At 42.1% G+C, this 24,057-nt stretch overlaps 1 protein-coding gene across 2 annotated transcripts in view; it reads left to right on the top strand.

Annotated features, from left to right (window-relative positions):
- Window positions 1-24,057, top strand: part of adcy2a (adenylate cyclase 2a) — a 106,524-nt gene that overhangs the window by 72,841 nt on the left and 9,626 nt on the right. The window contains exons 4-18 of one of the 2 annotated variants that reach the window (XM_027177841.2): window positions 3,412-3,561; window positions 5,947-6,095; window positions 8,674-8,785; window positions 8,941-9,068; window positions 11,667-11,825; window positions 11,934-12,066; window positions 12,303-12,479; window positions 13,351-13,394; window positions 13,682-13,762; window positions 13,852-13,921; window positions 14,052-14,149; window positions 15,695-15,779; window positions 18,256-18,393; window positions 19,923-20,042; window positions 23,452-23,636. In XM_027177841.2, coding sequence (XP_027033642.2) covers window positions 3,412-3,561; window positions 5,947-6,095; window positions 8,674-8,785; window positions 8,941-9,068; window positions 11,667-11,825; window positions 11,934-12,066; window positions 12,303-12,479; window positions 13,351-13,394; window positions 13,682-13,762; window positions 13,852-13,921; window positions 14,052-14,149; window positions 15,695-15,779; window positions 18,256-18,393; window positions 19,923-20,042; window positions 23,452-23,636 — 1,829 coding nt within the window. The remainder of the gene's footprint in view (window positions 1-3,411; window positions 3,562-5,946; window positions 6,096-8,673; window positions 8,786-8,940; window positions 9,069-11,666; window positions 11,826-11,933; window positions 12,067-12,302; window positions 12,480-13,350; window positions 13,395-13,681; window positions 13,763-13,851; window positions 13,922-14,051; window positions 14,150-15,694; window positions 15,780-18,255; window positions 18,394-19,922; window positions 20,043-23,451; window positions 23,637-24,057) is intronic. The other variant, XM_047811613.1, reaches the window with a different exon arrangement.

Raw genomic sequence — 24,057 nt, 5'->3', positions numbered from 1 at the left:
TGTATCGATAGCTCCGCCCACACATACGTACGTAACCCAGGCGACTAACAGAAAGAAACGTGTCTTTATCATAGCTGAAGGGAAGAACAATACGATTGTAGATAAACAAACAAGCAAAAATGCCACACAAGCATAATGATGTAAAGGACAAAGGCATATATTAGTTCTGTGTAACAAAGCAAAACCAACGTTACTCACCTATCGAGAAGGAAAAAAGCGCCTCGGCGTCTTAAGTAAAGTCGGCCACATATTCACAGGTCGGAGTTTCCCGAGTCGATAACTCCTGAGCTAAACGCTGTTACTACACAAAACGCAGTTGTAGCTGCCTCTCTACATTACTACGATAGAAAAGAGGTGTTATTTGTGTAGTAACAGCGTTTAGCTCAGGAGTTATTGACTCGGGAAACTCCAACCTGTGAATATGTGGCCAACTTCCTGCTCCTTCAGTTCTCTCCAGCGCTGGAAAGCTGATCCTATATTAACACGTCCTACTTCTTGCCTTATCGTAAGTCTTTCTTCTCTTTCTTTCTTTGTTTTTATCCTCCATGTCAATGTTAAAACCGCTTTCTGCTAACGTCACACACGCGCACCGGACACTCTCTCCGCCCATATCGACAAGACACGCCCCTTTCTGCTCATTGGCTACACGTTAGTTTTGATTTTTGTTTATTATTATTTGGCCCGACTCGGTTTTCTGAAGCGTTTCTCGAAAAAATCGGAGACCCTGCCTTTAAGTGGAACGCAAGGCAAATTATCAAAAGGTAAATATTCAGATTCAAGAAATAAAACAGACTTCTCAATGAAGTAGAATTTAGTGTTGCACATCTCTGTGGACTGGACTGAAGTGTGAGACCTGGACATCACCTCGGATTCAGGTCTCTCCTCCCAGCAGCTACTTCACCATCACAGTATATAGTTCTGACATATAGAAGAAGAAGAAGAAGAAGAAGAAGAAGAAGAAGAAGAAGAAGAAGAAGAGGAAGAAGAAGAAGAGGAAGATGCCTTTATTTTGTCACATCTATATTACAACACAATGAACTTCTTACTTCACATGTTAACTTTGGAGGTTGGGGACAAACCACAGAGTCAGTCATGATACAGCCCCACTGGAGCAGAGAGGGTTAAGGGCCTTCAGGGATTAGCTGTCAGTGACTGAACACATCATTAACATTACTGTTATTAAGTGGCCAAGCACCAATGTTCTACCATTTCTTCTTCTTCTTCTTCTTCTGGCTGTCAACGGCAGCCCACAGAACCATATTGAAAAGCTAGGTTTAAGGAAGCTTTTGGCTAAGGAAATTTGGTCTAATTGCTGCCCCCACTCTAGTGCCACCTTGGGGTTAAATCTGTGCCTAATTATAAAGTCATTATATGGTCATAACTTGTGCAAAATATAAAAGCCAGGCAACCTTGGATTCCCTGGAATGGGACGAGTTCAGTGCACTGTAATGACACCTAATTGGTTTTTGTCAAATAAAATTCCTCCCACTCCTAATGTTTTGTTAATCTGCACAGAATTTGCCATGTTCAGGGAAAATTCGAAAGTATTCAAATTATATTGAGCTGAATAAAAGTCATAAAGGGCGTCGTGTTTACAGTGTACAGTAACTTCCTTTCCTGGTATTAACCCCATGCTGGATGTCCAGCCCATCCTACAGTACAGTCAGCAAAATGTCCTGCACGGTTTGTACAAAACGTCTGTCAGAAGAAGTTAACGAGAATCAGCACAAAACCATAAATGTCCTCCGTGTCATGAAGGCCGTCGGCTCCGATTAAAAGCAATCGTTTATACATTATTGCATGTGCGAATACTTATAACTCAGATTTCCTTAATCATGTGTCAATAGCTTATGAAGTCTGTGTTTCAAAACTACATTTAACCTGACAGGAAATCAAAGCCTGAACGTCGTGTGTTTGAGTCCCCTGTCAGTCAGCACAGCGAGGCTCCTACTATCATCGTGCTTCACTGCGAATGACTCATCCATTACTTTCTTAACTCTTCACGGCTCTGACAAAACCTTTACGGCTCTGAGAGAAACCGCCTATCAGAGACTTTTGTTTCGAGCCCTGAGGGAAATAAAACCAAAAAAGAGGACATCTTCTACCCGGTGGACATGAGGCTTTGATGCTCTTTACTTCAAGAAGCAATGCTAAAAAGACAGCAGATAAAAAGCACAGAAGAATCAGAGACAGTCTTCCAGGGAGGTAATTGAACAAAAGAAGGATGAAATGGTGAAGAAAGGAGAAGGACACAGCCGCCGTGCCTTTTACTGGGCCGCTAACACCGAGAGCGATAACCAGGCTTCACTCCAGCTGAGAACCTGATTGGATTGTTGTTCTGTTCTGGTCAGAAATAGTCATGATCTGAGACGTGGGGCTTGGGAGAGTGAATTGGACAAAAAAAAAAGTAGTTCTTTTGGTCATCAACCCCATGAGTATCCCAGATGAAATGGGAATTGAAATGAAACATCATATGATCTTTGTCTATACAGTGTGCTGAAAATGAAGACTGGCGTTTCTGCTCTGGTTTCTTGTAACACACAGGGAGCATTGTGAGAAACGGGAAACCCCGCACATCAGTATCAAAACTTCGGTTCTGCACGTATTCATCTGCACAATAAGATGCATTCAGAGTCCCAGATCGTTCAAAAGTCACGTCGATATAAAAAATACATTTTTCTTCCAGATGATGCAAACCGCTTGCGTGTCGTCGGGTTGCCAGATCTGTCTTAACTAGAAGACGGTTTTATTTCAACAGCTGGACATCTAGATGACATTTAATACAAACGCTGTCAAAATAAAACTAAAAAGTTTTAAGTTTTATTCGTTGCTGCGAAATGAAAACCATCGTCCCTTTTCTACAAATCGATGCGTCTGCTGCTTCGTGAGGTTTCATACGTACGTAACTAAACTCGAAATACTTTTTTAAAATTTTGTTTTATTTCCAGAAAAACCTTCAGTCAACCGAACACATCTGTAATAAACCTGTGAATGCTGGTCATGTGAAAGCTGGCGGCTCTAGAATTTTTCTGTAACAGGGGCCATAAAGGGGCCACATGTTACATTCAGGGGCCAAGTACAGGGTACATTCAAGCACACAAAATAATTCAGTACGGTGCAAATACTTTTCGGCAGTCGTTCCTTTTTCAGACCCTCGAGTTCCGCCAATTGTTTGGGGTTGGGTTTGTCATCTGTGATCGTTGTGAAAAATCTCTGGTTGCTCTTCTCGTCGACGATTGATGGAACTGGGGCCAATCGGGGGCCAATCAGATTTCAGCAGGTTCCAGGGCCCCTGTGGCCCCACCTCTAGAACCGCCCCTGCATGTGAACTGTTCTCCAAGAACCTTGAACCTGATTTAGGAATATTTCATCTGATGTCCTGTTTGTATGTGTTTTATGTTTCCTCCCCAGATTCTGGCCAACATCATTATTTTTATCTGTGGGAACATGGCAGGAGCGTACCACAAACACCTGATGGAGCTGGCACTGAAGCAGACCTACCACGACACCTGCAACTGCATCAAGTTACCCATCAAGCTGGAGTTTGAGAAGCGCCAACAGGTTTGCAGCCAAACGCCATCCAATCCGTTGACTCTCTCGCCCTTTTAACAGCCATCTGAAACGAGGTGCTAAAAGCGTTAGGTGTTATTTGTGTCGGACAAAAGAGAGTATCTTAAAACTGTCTATGCTTTTTTTTTTTGCCATGTGTGTCACCTGAGACTTCCTGTACTTCCAAGATATTTAGTAGAAAAACAGATGGATCACATGCAGGACAAATAAGAGTTGTTCTGGTGTTATAATCCTGGTGACATTTTCATTTCATGAGGTATTAATTCTGTTCTGCTTTCGGTGGCCTGGAGGTTCTTATGAAATGTTAACAATGCTTAATAGGATCTCAAGGTTCCTACCAGCTCACACCACCAGGGTTGGGGGTTCGATTCCCACCTCCACCTTGTGTATGTGGAGTTTGCATGTTCTCCCCGTGCCTCGGGGGTTTCCTCCGGGTACTCCGGTTTCCTCCCCCGGTCCAAACACATGCATGGTAGGTTGATTGGCATCTCTGGAAAATTGTCCGTAGTGTCCGTTTTTAAAAAGCGTAGCAGATGAATCGGTCCTTTAAAACCATGGCATTAAGCATCAAGTGAACAAAAATGTTTCTGAACGTTTGACAATTAATAATCGCAGATTAAATGAATTCATGAGTTACAAATTCATGACCACTTTTTGGTTTTGTGTGGTTAAGATAAGAGCTTCTTTTTGAAGGGAGACGTCTATTTGCTAACCCCTGTGTCAGAGCCGCCTCAGAGATATACATGTTTAAACTACATCAATTTACACTGAACTCTGCCATCCAACACTCCAGCATTCCTTTTTGATGTCTCAAACTGGCTAGACATGTGCAAAGACAGAAATGACTGAACCTCACTGTGGCTTTTGCAAGGTTGGGAATCTGGCTCTGACAAAAATGGCTGCCTTCCAGCTGCCTGTTCTGTGTACGAGGTCAAACCCTCCCTGTTGGCTGGACCAAACCATCCAGAAACATCCTCCTAGTTCCCGGATGATGGATCACAGATCACTTGATCACATGCTTAAGCTTTGTTCCTTCTGTCGGACTATTGGCTGCATCGCTGATCGTTGGATCGGTGCTTAATTTAATCATCACTGTTGGGCACGGTGGCTTAGTGGTTAGCACGTTCGCCTCACACCTCCAGGGTTGCGGGTTCGATCCCCACCTCCACCTTGTGTGTGTGGAGTTTGCATGTTTTCCCCGTGCCTCGGGGGTTTCCTCCGGGTACTCCGGTTTCCTCCCCCGGTCCAAAGACATGCATGGTAGGTTGATTGGCATCTCTGGAAAATTGTCTGTAGTGTGTGAGTGTGTGTGAGTGAATGAGAGTGTGTGTGCCCTGTGATGGGTTGGCACTCCGTCCAGGGTGTATCCTGCCTCGATGCCCGATGACGCCTGAGATAGGCACAGGCTCCCCGTGACCCGAGTAGTTCAGATAGGTGGTAGGAAATGAATGAATGAATGAATGTTTTTAATCATCCTCTAACGTGTTTTTGTTAAATTGTTAACTAATAGATTGCGTGTTATTACATATTATTGTTAAATATAGGAAATCAACCACAGCTGAATGACTGAAAGCCTTTGGGCAGCATTTTAATCAAAGAAGTTTGTATCTTTCATCCGTCATTGAAAAAGCTGACATCAGATTAGATTCATTTACGATTTATTATTAAAGCTGCCAAAGCTTCTTCACACACACACACACGCACACACACACACACACACACACACACACACACACACACACACACACAAAACGAATGATTAATTTACTTGCTTGGTTCCATGATTAAGTGTTGTAATTCACTCTCAAGGAATTATTAAGAGTTTACCATCATTGGCTTCCATTAAGAGCTGCTAAAAACAATCGAATAGAAATATTGTTAAGTGTCATGTTTAATATCGGCCTAATGAATTTCTTTTGCTTTGTTAATTAACACTGTGGAGCCGTATTCAGAGTCCGGTGCACGTAGTGATGATTTAATACTGTAAATAAACCGTAACGCCGCAGACGTAAGCAGTTCTCTGACTGTTGGTCCTGAGTGAGACGCAGTAATAAATCCATAATATATTGTGCTGAAGTCTTTATTTTGGATCATGGAATGCAGTTTATACATAAATTACAGCATTAATAGTATTGTTTCTTTAAATGAACACAATTTCTTTGCATCTCATTCGGACACATCGCTCATCATGGGGACTGAGTTTATTCCATCGCACTGAAGTTTGAAGTGGAGTATCTGTGTATTTTTGTGTTAAAGCTACACGAGATTGTGATTTTGTACAATTTTAATATTTACAAACGGCACTGTACAGTATGTTACGTCCCGGTCATTTGCGAATAATACTAAAAAAAAAGCATGTGTGTTTTATACGTTTAGGAGCGTCTGCTGCTTTCACTGCTGCCTGCTCACATCGCTCGAGTGATGAAGGCCGAGATCATCCAACGGCTCCAGGGACCCAACTTCGGACAGGCGGAGAACACCAACAACTTTCACAACTTATATGTGCAGAGGCACACCAACGTCAGGTGCTCTATCTGTGGCTCACACACACACACACACACACACACACACACACACACACACACACACACACACACACACACACACACAGTCTCACATACTGCCCTGAAGCAGCGATGAATTTTTCAGACATGGCTCTCACACTGAATGGTAATGAACCTACCAAAAAGTTGAAGTCTGACTCAATTTACACTCAAAAGGAAGCTCAGATGAATCACCAGCTGAATGTGTTATATCTGGTGCATGTGCTAGCAGTTAAGATGAACGGTGAGAAGGTGGGTTTTTTTTTCTTTAGATATAGTAGGTGCAAAATTTCACATTAATTCGGTGTTACTTGGTGCAGTATAATGACATTTTTCAGCTGGTTAAAGAGAGCATATTGTAGCTTAAGCACTGGATGGAAGTAAATGACTTCCTGCAGAGTTCCAACCCAAATCTAGCACACACCTGATTAAGCTAATTGGAGCCTGCATAGCATATGTGTTCAGAAGTGTTAGATAGCGTTTGCTGCTATAAAGGGAACTGCACCGTGAACATTCTGTGCACAAAACAACAAAAAGGTACACAAGGGATCTTTTGGTTGAGGTCAGGTTATATGTTGCAAATGAGATTCCATCAGTTTTTATACGAGGCTGTTCACACTTATTGCACATATAGATGATGCAATCCAAAGCGACACAAATGGGCTTTGTTTAAGAACTCAACCATGGTAACTTGGAAGCTTTGGTATTTGAACTCACAACCTTCTGAGTGTTTTCACACTGTGTTGTGAAGTCGACCACAAAATGTAGGATTCCACACCATTCTGCAAATTATATTTATAGCGACGAAATTGACGATTTTCTTTGCTTAGTACTAATGGCTAAAAGTAAAAAAATTGCTTTCCTCATTCTTATGTCAAGCTCGTTCTTATCAACCCACCAAGTAAGCGCTCGGTCATAAAACCACACCTTCACCTTTACTTCCTTTCCTACAGATCAAGGGACCGTCATGTGTTAAAGGTCTTCACAAGAATTCGTAGCACACCTTGATACCAGACAGGACTAATATAAAGTGATCAGATACTCTATCGAGGCTAAGAGTCAGTCATTGTTGTGCTTATTTAAAGACAGGAGTCTTGCTACGGTACTCGATTGAGGGTGAGAATCAGTTCTACTCCGTACGGAGCACATAGCGTTCAACAAAGCAACGACCAGCCCATAAGATCTGGCAGGATGTGCTGACGGATGAATTACAAGTTCATGGTAGATAACGAAACTGTGTTCTTTTATGCTTAAAGAATGACTTGCTTTAACACTGTATAAAGGATTCCTTTAACTGCCCCTGAAGCCCCTTTATGTGCACATGCAATACTTGCAAAATCAGAGAGGTTGATAAGTTGTGGATATATTGCAGCATCCTGAACTTCAGTGGAAATACTGGGTCAGAACGACACAGGGATAGGGTTAGAGTGAGGGTTAGGGTTAGGGTTAGGGTTAGAGTTAGGGTTAGGGTTAGGGTTAGGGTTAGGGTGAGGGTTAGAGTTAGAGTGAGGGTTAGGGCTAGGGTTAGGGTTAGAGTTAGGGCTAGGGTTAGGGTTAGAGTTAGGGCTAGGGTGAGGAATGCAGATCCGAACCCGTGCACTGCGCTTCCTCTTCTGGCCATAATGATAGTCTTAAGCTGTTTTAAATGAAGCCACTAAAATGCCAATGTTGCTTATGGCAAACTGCCCAATCAGCTTTGCACCACATTTAGGTCCACTGTGCTTTTGTATGTTTTCTTCTAAAAGAACCTCTTGACTAGTTTATTTGCCCCCAGCGGTATGCTGTCACGCCTTGCCCAGGGTAAAAGCAGACTCCACATTCTTCTAGTCGAGTCTGTGGATGTTTTTTATTATAAAGGATAAAGAATTTATGGACGGTGTTTCACAGTGTGGTGAGTGTAACGTAGACCTTCTGTTATCATCCACACGAGTGAGTGCAGTCACAAGGTGATGATCGTTCTGTTCAGAGTTGGCAAGGAAACAACTGAGCGCCGTATCTATCTATCTATCTATCTATCTATCTATCTATCTATCTATCTATCTGTCTGTCTGTCTGTCTGTCTGTCTGTCTGTCTGTCAGATAGATAGATAATCTATCTATCATCTGTTTATCTATGTCTGTCTGTCTGTCAGTCTATCTATCTATCTATCTATCTATCTATCTATCTATCTATCTATCTATCTATCTATCTGCTTGTCTATCTATCTATCTATCTATCTATCTATCTATCTATCTATCTATCTATCTATCTACCATAAAACAGAACTTAGGAGGGATTTAAACATATAAAAGTCAGTAAAAATGAGGAAACCCTTTGATATGTAGAGTGTGTGAAAGTGTTAGGATAAATTCATGGAATTCTCTTGACAGGATTTTTGACTTTACTCAATTTTTAATAATCACTGTTAAATATTAAAGCTCAGCTGAGCCAAAACGTCGAACCTCATTTTCATTACTGAGAGAATAAAACAGGTCTCGGTCACGTCTCTGCTGTACGTTTATTAGTATAAATATGTCAGACGTTTTCTTCTGTTGTCTAAGTCACGGTTTTCCTTTGCAGTATTTTGTACGCCGATATCGTGGGCTTCACCCGGCTGGCCAGCGACTGCTCTCCTGGTGAACTTGTCCACATGCTCAACGAGCTTTTTGGGAAATTTGATCAGATCGCCAAGGTAAGATGCGGTCGGAGTTGGAAATGATTCAAATGAATGCCCAAAAATGAGTCATGCTTTATTTTATTCCCTAATGTTCTCATTCTGTCATGAAACAGCATGATGTACATCAACATGACGGGGCACGTTTTCTTGTTTTTATTTATTTATTTTAGGAAAATGAATGTATGAGGATTAAAATTCTTGGGGACTGTTATTACTGTGTGTCTGGTCTCCCTGAGTCTTTACCTAACCATGCCAAAAACTGTGTGAAGATGGGCTTGGACATGTGTGAGGCCATCAAGTAAGTGAAGCTCTGATTTTATTTATAATCGTCTTATTATTATTATTAATAATTATTCACTAGTAGATCCACTTTACCTCCTGTTAAATTGATCGGAAGGTCATAGGTTCGAACCCCAGGTCCACCAAGCTGCCACTGCTGGGCCCCTGAGTAAGGCCCTTAACCCTCCGTTGCTCAGTTGTAAGTCACTCTGGTTAAGTGTGTCATAAATGTAAATATGTACGTGATCCTGTGTCTTTAAATCACTTACACTGTGCCAGACAATTACACAGATCTATGGTGAGTTCATGGTTCACTCTCTCACGAGTATCTTTGAGATCTGAACTCATCCCAGCTATGAAAACAAACAACTCGAGTTATTGCTGTCCGTCCCGACCGCACGTTACACCGTCGTCCGCTGCGAATCCCCCACATCCATAAACATGCAGTTCACATGACCACACATGCAAATTAGCTTCTTCATTCAGGATCTTAGTGAATCAGGGCTTTTGTGTGTAATTGACTTTTGGATCAGACAGAACAAGTGACATTAATGATTATCAACTGGAACATAATTATTGGCACCTCACCCCCAGCTTTTTAGCACTACTATTTCAAGGGGTTGTAATAATAGCACAAAAAAGCCATTGAGACACCGTGGATGAAATCATTTGTGGTTCAGAGGAAGTGAATATCTATGGCCCGCCTGCGAGCGGACAAATCGGCTCTTCACACATCGCTTATCAGACTCTGTTAAAACCGTGCCAGGGCTCGGGAGCATCCAGCCAGGTACATTGGAATATTTTGGAAAACGGCGCACCAGATTTCTACTGTGAAGAATTTTTCCTTAGAATATTGTTGAGTGAAATGTGTGATAACTTTAATATTAAAAACCATCCTAAACATGATCCATTGAAATCCTAACATTTCCACAAAGGTAAAAGATGTGACTATCAAGGTTCCCATGGTAACAAGCTCCGCCCTATAATATCTGTCAGGGGGGTCACGGTGACTTAGTGGTTAGCACGTTCGCCTCACACCTCCAGGGTTGTGGGTTCGATTCCCACCTCCGCCTTGTGTGTGTGGAGTTTGCATGTTCTCCCCGTGCCTCGGGGGTTTCCTCCGGGTACTCCGGTTTCCTCCCAAAGACATGCATGGTAGGTTGATTGGCATCTCTGGAAAATTGTCCGTAGTGTGTGAGTGTGTGTGTGAATGAGAGTGTGTGTGTGTGTGAATGAGAGTGTGTGTGTGCCCTGTGATGGGTTGGCACTCCGTCCAGGGTGTATCCTGCCTCGATGCCCGATGACGCCTGAGATAGGCACAGACTCCCCGTGACCCGAGAAGTTCGGATAAGTGGTAGTAAATGAATGAATGAATGAATGAATGAATGAATGAATGAATGAATGAAAGAATGAATGAATTAATGATATCCGAGTCTTTTCTTTCCATGTTCTAGCTTTTCTTTGTTTTAGCCTTTTGGATTTGCCCTAATAAATGAAACTGAGCGTCCACCTTCACCTTGTCTCTTCTCATTCCATCTTACACTGACTTTAATATTGTCCTGTTATTAAACTTTACCATTGCTGGGAATGATGTGAACCTTGCAATCGCTCCCTTTGTCTCGATGGACCGGAGTCACTGCATCACATTCCTGGAACATGCTCTAAATTTGTGACCCTGACCAGAATGAAGCAGTTATTAAAGATGAAGGAATAAATAATTGGATTTGCAGATTGTCCTCGCCTTGTTGCCGTACCGCATTAAGGGAAAATAAAACTGACGTATCGGTCATTTTGGAGTCTTCACTTTACCAGTATTAAGTGATTTTGTAGTTGAAGTACAAAGCCAAAGCATGTATAACACACCACTGACATTTCTAGAAGCTCTCGCTCCCACTTTTCCATTCCATTAGTTGTTCCTTTCAGTAATGCTTTTAAAAGGGCCCTTTGAAGTAAAAGCTTTTATCACGGTTTAGAGAAACCCTACAAATGGCAGCTGTGAAGTCCACGGCAAAGACTTATTCACTTCAGAATGGACAAGTTGACGATTAACGCTCAGGTTTTATTGTTAGCTCCTGAAAAAACCCACAAAAGCCAGAGCTTCTTTCTCTCTCAGCGTTTCCCGGTGACGTCGATCGTAGCACTACGTACATTAGACACGAAGTCACAGGATGGAGCGCAGCTACGTATATTCAAAGGAAACTGTCGATTTATGCGACTGTTAGTGTTGTTCTCTGGTGCTCGATTCTCAGAAAACATTTGAGCTTGGAGTATAACCGTGAGTGTGTCATTTCTGTCAGCGGTCCAATTGTGTTTTTTTTCTACTCGTGACCTTTGCAGGCAGTCTGGGGTAAGAAAGACTTCTGAGAAAAGCATTTTCCCTTAGGAGGGTTACTGTGTCAAGGCTACAAGTCATCCTGTAGGCAACAACACTTACAAACATGTGCTCGTGCTCATTTGTTCAGTACACACAAAGGAGTGTGTAGCAAAAGGCCAAACTATTTACAAAACCTGTTTTCATATTTGCATATTAAATTCAAAAACGTTAAAACGTACGTGTGTGTGTGTGTGTGTGTGTGTGTGTGTGTGTGTGTGTGTGTGTGTGTGTGTTCTCCTTTAGAAAAGTTCGAGATGCCACCGGTGTGGACATCAACATGCGAGTCGGGGTTCATTCAGGAAATGTCCTCTGCGGTGTCATCGGCCTACAGAAGTGGCAGTACGATGTCTGGTCACATGATGTGACTCTAGCCAATCACATGGAAGCTGGAGGTGTACCAGGGTATGAACCGAATGCGATGCTTCGTTTAATTATTACGTTGACTGTAGTTCCACACTATTTACAAGAACGGAATATTTTAAATATGTATATTTTTCTGTTGATGAACAGACGTGTCCATATCACCTCGGTCACTCTGGAGCACCTGAATGGAGCATATAAAGTGGAGGATGGATACGGGCATGAACGGGACCCTTATCTGAAAGAGCACAGGGTGGTGACCTACCTAGTAATCAACCCAAAGGTATGGTGTAAAGTTATACCACTACAAGAATGATATGATAGCAAGAGAAAAAAAGATTAAATCAGAAATGAACTGTTAAGGTTCATCTGTTAAGATGACATCTTGAGAGTGTTCACAGTGCTGCTTCCTGTGCACTTTGTTACTAAACTAATGGTAATATACAGTATTAGTACACAAGTGTATAGAATATATGCGTTCACGTGACGTACGATCCCAACATTTTCCTGATTGGGCAGGTGGAGAGGCGGAGTCCACAGCACCACTACAGACCTCGACACACCCTGGACGGGGCGAAGATGAGAGCTTCAGTGAGGATGACTCGGTACCTGGAGTCGTGGGGGGCTGCCAAACCCTTTGCCAATCTGCACCACCGAGACAGCATGACCAACGAGAACGGCAAAATTAACACCTCTGTAAGTACCTTCACATTGGGTTAATTATCCATTAGAGAGAGAGAGAGAGAGAGAGAGAGAACGGGGGCACAGAAGCCTTTATTATCGCCACATATACATTACAGCACAGTGGAATTCTTTTCTTCACATACCCCAACTGAGGAGGTTGGGGTCAGAGTGCAGGGGCAGCTATGATACAGCGCCCCTGGGAGCAGGGAGGGTTGAGGACCTTGCTCAAGGGCCCAGTAGTGGTGTGCTGGGCCTTGAACCCTGATCCTCCAATCAACAACCCAGAGCCTTAACCAGTTGAGCCACCACCGCCCCTAAGCACAGAGCTAATCAGCTGACATCTAATTAACCAATGAAAAGAGCTTTGGTATGGCGACTATATACCGATTAAATAAATTATTTTATCCTTTAAATGCATTCATTTTGCTGATACTTTTATCTAAAACTGTTAACTGTTCAGTATTTACAGTAATTATGACAAGATTAGAATTAAGAAGTAAGAATTTAGTTTTTTTCCTCACTTAATCATTAAGAATAAAAAGTTAATCCATGTACCAATTAAGCTTCTAATACAATCTCGTTATACTAATTAACCCATTTTCAGTGTCTTAATCACATTGAACCAGAATTTAGAGAGAACCAAAGAGAAACCTCTGTACCAGTAAACCAGTATACTGGTGGTTAATGCTGCTGGAAATGAGCTCACAATTCGATTCAATATATAAAAGAAAAAGAATTATTTTTGTCTGTTATAAAGGGTTTAAGTGTGCCGAGTAGCGTGACTGTGTGCTTGGCTGCCGGTGTGAACCCCTGTTTAAAAAAAAGTACTCGTTATAGCAGTTAAGTACCATACTGATGGTAATTACTGTGTTATTGTTTCTAGGATGTGCCACTGGGTCAGTATCACTTCCAGAGACGCTCAGAAAGGTGGGATGTGTTTGTTTTTGTCTGCTTTAGTCCGATGAAGCATTAAGTTTACTGAGCATCAAACCTGTAGCAGACAAAATAAAGCCAGTGTTGGGTTTTAGTCACTATACGTTTCATTCTGAATTGATTTTATTGCCTTGTAAAGCTCTTAATGACACTTTGGCACTTAACTGATTCAAATCAGATGTGAAGAGCATCAAGTGCTTCGTGAACTAAATGCTGAAATGTGGTGATGATGCAACCTTTTGATTTTTGGAAAATGGTCTCGACTGTTTCTTTCATCACAGAACAAAATCTCAGAAGAAGCGATTTGAAGAGGAGCTAAATGAACGCATGATACGGACATTCGACGGTATAAATTCCCAAAAGTAGGTTCTTGTTGCATTGCATCGAGTTTTAAACTCTTTACTGAGTGTAAATACTTTTATAATCTTTATCTTCATCTCAAAATTTACAGACAGTGGCTGAAATCGGAGGACATTCAGAGAATATCGTTGTTCTTTCACAACAAAACTTTAGAAAAGGAGGTAAGCTGTAATACACAGGGTTATGAAATGCTTATGAGCGTGTTATATAGTCCTTGTGTATGTGTGTTATAAATTTTGCCGAGTATACGTGGGTTTCTGATTCGGATTGCTTCGCGTTTTCTTTTCACAGTACAGAGCGACCACCTTGCCTGCTTTTAAATACTACGTCACCTGCGCCTGCTTGATCTTCTTCTGCATCTTCGTAGTACAAATTCTGGTCTTGCCAAAGTGAGTCCTCTTTATTCAGAGCAGAGCGTAAGAATGTACAGCATCAACAAGTATTCGGTGCCTATAATACTTCATAACTTCTTTATGACTAAACCAACTGACATTAACTTACATACACATTTATGAAGGCTTCTTCCAGCTGTCATAAAGACAGTTTTGATTTATTTTTATGTCAAGGAACATATGGTTTTGTTTGACTTGAGGTTGTGTCTAGTTAACATCTACATTGGAATGTCATGACAGCTTATGTCCTTTTAGAGTCACATGATATGTATGATAGTGAGTTCAATGGAAAGTGTTAGGGTTAAGGCGTTAGGGGGTTAGGGTTAGGGGGTTAGGGTTAGTCCATTACACCAGTGGTCCCCAACCATTTTTTTCGCCACGGACCGGTCAATGTTTGATCATTTTACCGCGGCTCGCTGGGGCTGGGGGGGTGGGTGTGGTGGCTATACAATTAAATTAAAATTAATAATTTTAATTTAATTGTATGTAAACATGCCTTTTTAACTCACTACAACGCTAAATCAATGAGAACCCTGAGCTTGTTTCTTTACAACGAGACGGTTCCATCTGGGGTAACAGGAGACAATGACACCCGAAGTGTGTCGCTTATGTCCAGTTTATTCCGTCGTTTTGTTTCGGTTGCCATCACTGCAGAAATCCCCGCTTCACACAGATAGCATGTCAGAAATGACGATAGGGATGTAAGTGCTGTGGTGACAATCTCAGGGTATTCCGCCATGACTTTAATCCAGAACACCGGCAGAGTTTCTAACTTTCTAACGACGTCTGTTTCGTGCTCATTTTTGCTAATTTGTGGGTTAAATTTGAGCAAACACAATATACACGTACACCAAGCACTGTTAAACATGACAAAGTACCGGTGAACAGAGAGAAGAGCGATACACACCTTCTCTCTCCACCAAAGCTACAACACCACTGCCGCTCGCAGCCGCTCGGCTCCAGACGTCACCTAAACCCGGCCCGATATCATGATATTTTGCGCATGCGCGGTATCGGTGCGGCTTTAGGTGAAGTCTCTCAGCTCCCGGTTAACCTCTCGTCCATGGAAAGTCGCACAAACCCGAGAGAAATACACCACTGTAAATAAAATGGGAATAATTTAATGTTCCTTGAGCGGCCCGGTACCATTTGGTCCATGGACCGGGGGTTGGGGACCTCTGCACTACACTATACAACGATCTGTAATGTCTCCTGAACTCATTCATCTCTTGGGGTAACGTTTATAACACTCAGCATTATTATAGCACTGTAATAAAAGACCTCTGAATATCTCATTATGTCTTTAAGCTGAAATGAATTGACACAACAGTGAAAGTACATTTGGCTACAAAGTCAGCTGCTATGACACTTTAAAGTTGGTCCACACTTAATGTATCATAACCTCATGACCTTATGAAGTGACTGAACAAAAGTATTTTGTTATGACAGCCTTATGAACTCTAACCCTTAATTGACTTTCTGTTTCTTTTGCTTCTGAACCAAAAGCAGCTGTAATTATCATTTTTTTGTAATGAATCGTAGGACGGCTGTATTGGGAATCTCATTCGGGGTTGCTTTCCTAATCCTCTCCATGATTCTGCTCATCTGCTTCGTCGGCCACCTCCTGGTAAGACAGACAGAGCGGATTTGATGTCTATAGTATAATAAAACTTCTTTTCTTTACCCAAGTGAATGTATGACATATTTAATCAATAATATCACATTTCTGTAGTTCTGTTTGGTTCATTTGTGATCACCTGTATGCCTTTAATCCGTGTTTAAATCCTGGATGTTTATAAATGAGCAACAAAAGGTGCCATTTTATATGAAGCCCTTTAACGCTTACTTCATTTCAGTGAAACTATCTGTAGCTATTTAGCTATTTCTTAGTTTTTTTAATTAAAGGTGGGGTCTCCGTCGTTTGAAAGCCAACGTTGACATATAAAATCACCAAAACAAACACGCCCCTAACCCAAACGGGTCCCACCCCTGTATCGATAGCTCCGCCCACACATACATACGTAAACCAGGCGACTAACAGAAAGAAACGTGTCTTTATCATAGCTGAAGGGAAGAACAATACGATTGTAGATAAACAAACAAGCAAAAATGCCACACAAGCATAATGATGTAAAGGACAAAGGCATATATTAGTTCTGTGTAACAAAGCAAAACCAACGTTACTCACCTATCGAGAAGGAAAAAAGCGCCTCGGCGTCTTAAGTAAAGTCGGCCACATATTCACAGGTCGGAGTTTCCCGAGTCGATAACTCCTGAGCTAATTAAACAGGAACCTTTACCTCGTTGTTGGTTATTTATTATAACATGCCACCACATTGTACTCTTCCATACTTAAAGGTGAGATGCACAGTGTTTGAAAAATGCTTCAGAAAACCGAGTCGGGCCAACAAACAAAACAAACGTGTAGCCAATGAGCAGAAAGGGGCGGGTCTTTTCAATATGCAGTTGAGAGAGTGTTCAGTGCGCATGTGTGACATTAGCATAAAGTGATTGAAACACTGACATGGCAGATACCTGCTGTTACCTCTGCCTCGGGTTCTAGGTGTCGGACGTCGTCTTCCGCGTGAAACAGAGCTAAACCTTTCACGGTACAACACACAGTACTACAAAAACACATTTGTATTATTACTCATTGTGTTAATTTATTGTTAAAAATATCCCCTTGGCCAGCCACCCCAGCAGGTTCCGCCATAATAGTTGCCTGGGTTATGTGTGTATGTGTGGGGCGGAGCTATCAAAACAGGGGTGACACCCATTTGAGTTAGGGGCCTGTTTGTTTTGGTGATTTCAAATGTCAACATTGGCTTTCAAACATCGTGCACCGCACCTTTAATGTAGTACGTGATATAAGTTCAAGCTAACTATTAGCCATGAGTATGAATTTGTGGTACCTGAGATCGTTTATTTCTGGAAGTAAATCGAAATGATTGCTTAGTGTATTGGCAGATTAATGAAATAATTAAACATTTCATCCCACTTCTCATGACAAGGTTAAATATTGTTGGATTTCATCAGAAAGATTCTCAACCTAACCTTAACCGCTAGTCTGTAGTCGTGGTGACGTGGATCATCCTCAATGCCCAGCACTGCAAACCGAGTCCGCTACGTTACAGCAGGGGAAATAAACAAGTCTTAAAGACTCCACCTTGGTTATTTTTATCTTGTTTAAGTTATTTATGATGTAGGCAGTTGATCTGACAGCAATATCCTACTGCTAGATTCATAGCTCTAAATAAACCAAAAACAAAATAAGCAGCTTCCAGCAAATTGTTGTACATATCATAAGCTATTTATTTTTAAATACGTCTTAACCGTGAAGAATAAATGTGTTTTAAATTCAGATGCTCTGATATTAGGAGGCGAGACTTTTCCCAGGTATGATGTAGAAGATGCAGACAGCTCACTGGGAACAGACGCAGAAAAAAATCAACAATCACCCAATTTTTTTTTTTAGATACGTTAATGAAGCATTTAACGGTTGACGATTTATTAATTTACGTTAATTTACATGAATTAATAAGCCATCCATCGTAGTCAAGGTTAACACTTCATTAGGTTGTTATTACTACATGCCTTCACGCATCAGTACTGTTCCATGTTTACAGTATGTAAGTATTAATTCAGGTCATGATTATTCATGTACTGTTATTGTAAAGTGTTACTGACTTCACGTTCGGCTTTAAGCTAATTGGAACGCGTGAGCGTCAGAGTCACTTAGCTTGTAGCTTGTCATGGTTATAAATCTGTTCACAAAGTGTTCACACATTCATACTTACAGTATGCTGCCTCATCGAGTCACAGCAACCTAGCAAGCAAAATCGGGAAAATGCCATAACGGGCTGGGCAGTGGGCTGTCAATCAAGCATTAGGCCACACCCACTCAGATATCTGTTTGATCAGAAGTTTAAATTTAGCTTTTGCGTCTCTCTTATTTAATATGGGGGCTTTTTTTTCACTTGGTTTTAATTTGACTTGAAACCAGAGTAAAGACACTGTATATGTGTCAGTATTTGAAGACAAATGAAATACTTCACTAATTGATTCAGTCACCTCACATATATTCGTCCCCTCACTGTGTTCAGCATTGCAGTAAGACAGCGTCTGCTCCATGGCTCTGGATCCTCAGGGCCTCCGTCATCATTGCCAATAAGCCGTGGCCTCGTCTCACCCTGACCATGGCCACCACCACCCTCATCCTCGTCATGGCTATCTTCAACATGGTACGTCATGCTGCGCTCATTTCTACTTCATATGTCACTTTATATAAACGTCCTTAAGGGAATGTATTATACTTTACACAAAGTGTTCACAAAAAAAGACAGATAGGTAGAAAGGTAAAGTCTCCTGTAGTCCTTTTCTACTGTGGATTGTTCTTCATGGTATTATGCTGACATTTACCTTCCTGCGTACCGCAGCACTACATACACCACAAAGACTTGCTGTCACGGTCACTTACGCAGCAGTGAGACGAACACCAACGATTTGTCCACTCTGATATGTCTCCGATTATTTTATGTGGATTGTAATATGTTATATGTCTACTAATTCAATTCACCCGTTGCTCTGGCAACGTATACACACATATACAGCATGAGACCACTATTATAATGTCCATGGTTTTCATTGTCCAAGCCCTGTATTTTTACACACACACACACACACACACACACACACACACACACACACACACACACACACACACACACACACTGTATACACTACAGGCTGCACACACACACACACACACACACACTATATACACTACAGACTGCACACAAACACACACACACACACATACACTATATACACTACAGGCTACACAGACACAGACACAGACACAGACACACACACACACACACACACACACACACTATATACACTACAGGCTGCACACACACACACACTGTATACACTACAGGCTGCACACACACACATACACACACACACACACACACACACACACACTGTATACACTACAGGCTGCACACACACACACACTGTATACACTACAGGCTGCACACACACACACACACACACACACACACACACACACACACACACACTGTATACACTACAGGCTGCACACACATACACACACACACACTGTATACACTACAGGCTGCACACACACACACACACACACACACACACACACACACACACACACTGTATACACTACAGGCTGCACACACACACACACACACACACACTGTATACACTACAGGCTGCACACACACACACACACACACACACACACACACACACACACACACACACACACACTGTACACAACAAGCTGCACACACACACATATACACACACACTGTATGCACTACAGGCTGCACACACACACACACACACACACACACACACACACATATGCACACACTGTATACACTACAGGCTGCACACACACACACACACACACACACACACACACACACACACACAGTATACACTACAGGCTGCACACACACATACACACACACACACACACACACACACACACCTTAGCCTTCTAAATGGATTATATTGTCTTCTCCTCTTGCGTTCAGTGCTTTAAGAACATTACGACACAGAATAGACCATACCGTTTCCCTCAGCACACTCTGACTCTGACACGTAGTTAAAAAAAAACTGACTGTTTGAAGCAACGCTTCAATTTTACAGTCTTATTGAATATGACGCGGCTGACAGACATACACACGACAGAACAAGCTTCTTTTTATTTCCTTTTTTCTCTTTACAGTTCTTCCTGCAGGACGACCTGACACATCATCTCCCACATTATAATACATCCAACGAAACCCTGTTCCAACCTGACGGCCATCCGGTAGTTTACCTGGAGAAGAATAATTTCTACCTTCCCGTAAGTATATTGTGTAAAGAGATGTGAGATGTCTTTGTCTAAAGAGTCTTTTTTTTTCATTAAGATTATAAATTTGTCAAAAATTCCTTGTTTCTTTTCATAATGCATAGACAATCAGCCTTAACATTAAAACTGCCTGCAATTATTATGTAGGTTCTTCTTGAGTTCTAATCCATCAAGACTCTGAAGTGGTGTCTGACACCAAGATGTCGTTAGCAACAGGTCCTTTAATTCATGCAAGTTGTGAGGTGGGGTCACGGTGGCTTAGTGGTTAACACGTTCGCCTCACACCACTAGGGTCGGGGGTTCGATTCCCACCTCCACCTTGTGTTTGTGGAGTTTGCATGTTCTCCCCGTGCCTCGGGGGTTTCCTCCGGGTACTCCGGTTTCCTCCCCTGGTCCAAAGACATGCATGGTAGGTTGATCTGGAAAATTGTCCGTAGTGTGTGTGTGTGTGTGTGAATGAGAGTGTGTGTGTGCCCTGTGATGGGTTGGCACTCCGTACAGGGTGTATCCTGCCTCGATGCCCGATGACGCCTGAGATAGGCACAGGCTCCCCGTGACCCGAGAAGTTCGGATAAGCGGTAGGGAATGAATGAATGAATGGATGGAAGTTGTGAGATGGTGGATCGTGACTCCTACAGATGCTTGATCCGATTAAGATCTGGGGAATTCAACTCCAACACCTTAAACTCTTTCTCATGTTCCTCAAATAACCCGTGAACCATTTTTGCAGTGTGTCAGATCACATTATCCTGCTGAAAAAGGCTTCTGTTTTTTAGGAATTCAAAGCTGTTGCTATAAACTTGGTCTGCATTAATGTTTGTAATGTGACCTGGTGCCATGTCTTCTCAAGATACTGTAAGCAATGGACACATAACCGGCCATCCACACATAGCTCTTCTGTGGGGTTGGACCACAGCTAGGCTTCACTCCCCATGCACATCTCTGTCGCTGGTTGTCCTCCTGTGGACCACTGTTGTTAGGTATTAACCACTGTATAAAGGGAAGACTTGCTGTTTATTTGAGATGCTCTTACCCAGTAGTCACTGTGACAGTCGGATTTTTCCAGTTTCCAGCACATCATCTTTGAGAACTGTGCGTACCTGCTGCCTAATTTATCTCACCCCTTGACAGCTGCCATTAGAACAAAATAATCAATGTTATTCACTTGCATTAAAACCACCGATGGGAGAAACCAGTAGGGACGAAGACATTGATAAATCCTGCATGTTCTAAAATTATGTGCTTGTACATGGCCTTTGCATAGAGAACCCCCCCCCCCCCACACACACACACACACACATGGATGTGTTTATCCTTTTCTTTTCACTGACATATGAAGATAAGTGCGCAGAAAGAGCCTTGAACTGTGAATATCATAGCGAGGTATATGCTTAGCTGTCTACTGAACCACCAGAGCAGACAAAAGCTGGCTGTATGAGTCATGGGTGAGGAGGGTGAAGGATGTCGGGTGCAGTCTGTCTGTATTCAGGATGAACAGAATGATTCCGGTGAAGCTTCGTGGCTTTGTAGGAAAGTGTCTGCCTCCTGTTGCTGATCTCAATGGTTCAAATCTCCCCTACAGCCATTCATTCAGCACAGGTGGCTCAGTAGTGTCAATCTTATACTAGCATAGTGTGTCGATCTGAATGATTGACAGGTGCTTAGGTGATTTATTCTCTTATTACACATTAACTTTAGACAGTTTACTATTTTTATCCCGACAATGAAAAAGGAAGAAATATTAATAATTATATTGACTAATGGGGGGGGGGGGGGGTCACGGTGGCTTAGTGGTTAGCACGTTCGCCTCACACCTCCAGGGTTGGGGGTTCGATTCCCACCTCCACCTTGTGTGTGTGGAGTTTGCATGTTCTCCCCGTGCCTCGGGGGTTTCCTCCGGGTACTCCGGTTTCCTCCCCCGGTCCAAAGACATGCATGGTAGGTTGATTGGCATCTCTGGAAAGATGACACCGTAGTGTGAGAGTGTGTGAGTGAATGAGAGTGTGTGTGTGCCCTGTGATGGGTTGGCACTCCGTCCAGGGTGTATCCTGCCTCGATGCCCGATGATGCCTGAGATAGGCACAGAGATGAATGAATGAATGAATGAATGATTACCTTGTTTTATATGTAGAGTGATACAGTATATAAGCATGAAGTTAGTTCAACTATTGTATTGCAATGCTGTAAAATGCTAGAATGCAACTTTGGCCAACTACTTAGTATACAGAGGGTTTTTCCCTGTAATACTGAGTTTTTATCTCATTTTAGAGATTGATGAAGAAATTTAAAAAACTACTCTAAGAATTTCCGAATTCACCTTTAATTTAATTTACTGTTTCCATCGTTTCTTATTCTTCCAAACCTGAGCTGAGGAACTTCCTGGAACTTTCTGGAACTTTCTGGAACTTTCTGGCATATAAAACTTTTTTCTTTTTTTTTTGTTTGTTGGTTGCACTGAAAATACAGCTTGGGTTCAGACATCTGGGGTTACTAAATAAAGTTAGGATAAATAATGTTATCAGAGCTTAAATACATGGTGTTGTAATTGCTTGTAATTATCATCCTTATCATGTCATTATCTGAATTTTGTGAAATTACACGAACAGACATTAGAAACACAGCAGCTGTGGTTGTTAAGTTCAGATGAGGAAAGTGATGTAACTGAGCCAGTCTTTAGTGACTTCTGAAGCACCTGATGAAAGTCCTAGTGGGTACATTGTGTTTTCTCCAGACTACTGATGCACCTTTCATTCATTCATTCATCCATTCATTCATCCATTCATTCATTCATTCATTCATTCATTCATTTCCTACCGCTTATCCGAACTTCTCGGGTCACGGGGAGCCTGTGCCTATCTCAGGCGTCATCGGGCATCGAGGCAGGATACACCCTGGACGGAGTGCCAACCCATCACAGGGCACACACACACTCTCATTCACTCACACACACACACACACTACGGACAATTTTACAGAGATGCCAATCAACCTACCATGCATGTCTTTGGACCGGGGGAGGAAACCGGAGTACCCGGAGGAAACCCCCGAGGCACGGGGAGAACATGCAAACTCCACACACACACACAAGGTGGAGGCGGGAATCGAACCCCCGACCCTGGAGGTGTGAGGCGGACGTGCTAACCACTACGCACCTTTCCAATCATAATATTAGCCCAAAATAATAAGTTAATTATAACAGTACATACTGTAGGAATCATATAAAAGTAAATATTAATCTTCCAAAATGCAGCGTACTCTTCTATTCTTTCACAGTTTGGAGTAAACAGTTGTCCTAAGGATTGGTAGAGAACTTTACTAGACCTAGCAAACATCATCTGCATTTCTAATATTACTAGCACTCAAGATGTTCCTCAGGTTTGTGACCTTGTTCCTCTCCTGTCAGTACTTCATCTACAGCTGCATCCTGGGCCTCATCTCCTGCTCTGTGTTCCTGAGGATCAACTACGAGCTGAAGATGCTCATCATGCTGATGGCTGTCGTGGCCTACAACGTCATCATACTCCAGACACATGCTTCACTGCTCGATGAGTACAGCAAATTCTTATACAAAGACACGGTCCTGGACAGGTAAGCTAAGACATATTTAGTTCTGTACGTATGGTGAATTTACACCAGTTACATAAACATTCATAAATAATATAAAATTCCTGTCAGACATCTTGTCCTAGCAGCTTGTGTTAGCTAGTGAGCTAAATCTCGCAGGCAGGTTTCTAGACATTTACAATATAAATATTAGCTCATGTTAGCTATTTGGCTAGCACTAGCATGTCAGTGTTCTTTCTGTCAGTGTTTTTTTTTTGTGTGTGTGTGTTTTTTTGGTGAAGGTCAAAACTATCTATAATCTAAACTACAAAAGGCCCAGGAACTGTTCATCAAGATGATCTTATATAGCTTTTATCATAAAAACCTGCTCTCTGTCTCGTTCCAATATCGACCTCTCTGAATGAAGTGGCACTCTAAATGACCTCAGAGCCAGAAATGGATTCAG

The sequence above is a fragment of the Tachysurus fulvidraco genome, chromosome 3 (assembly GCF_022655615.1).
Source record: "Tachysurus fulvidraco isolate hzauxx_2018 chromosome 3, HZAU_PFXX_2.0, whole genome shotgun sequence".
Classification (NCBI taxonomy): Eukaryota; Metazoa; Chordata; class Actinopteri; order Siluriformes; family Bagridae; genus Tachysurus; species Tachysurus fulvidraco.
Note: the sequence above shows the minus strand (reverse complement) of the source record. Positions and strands in the feature narration are given on the sequence as shown.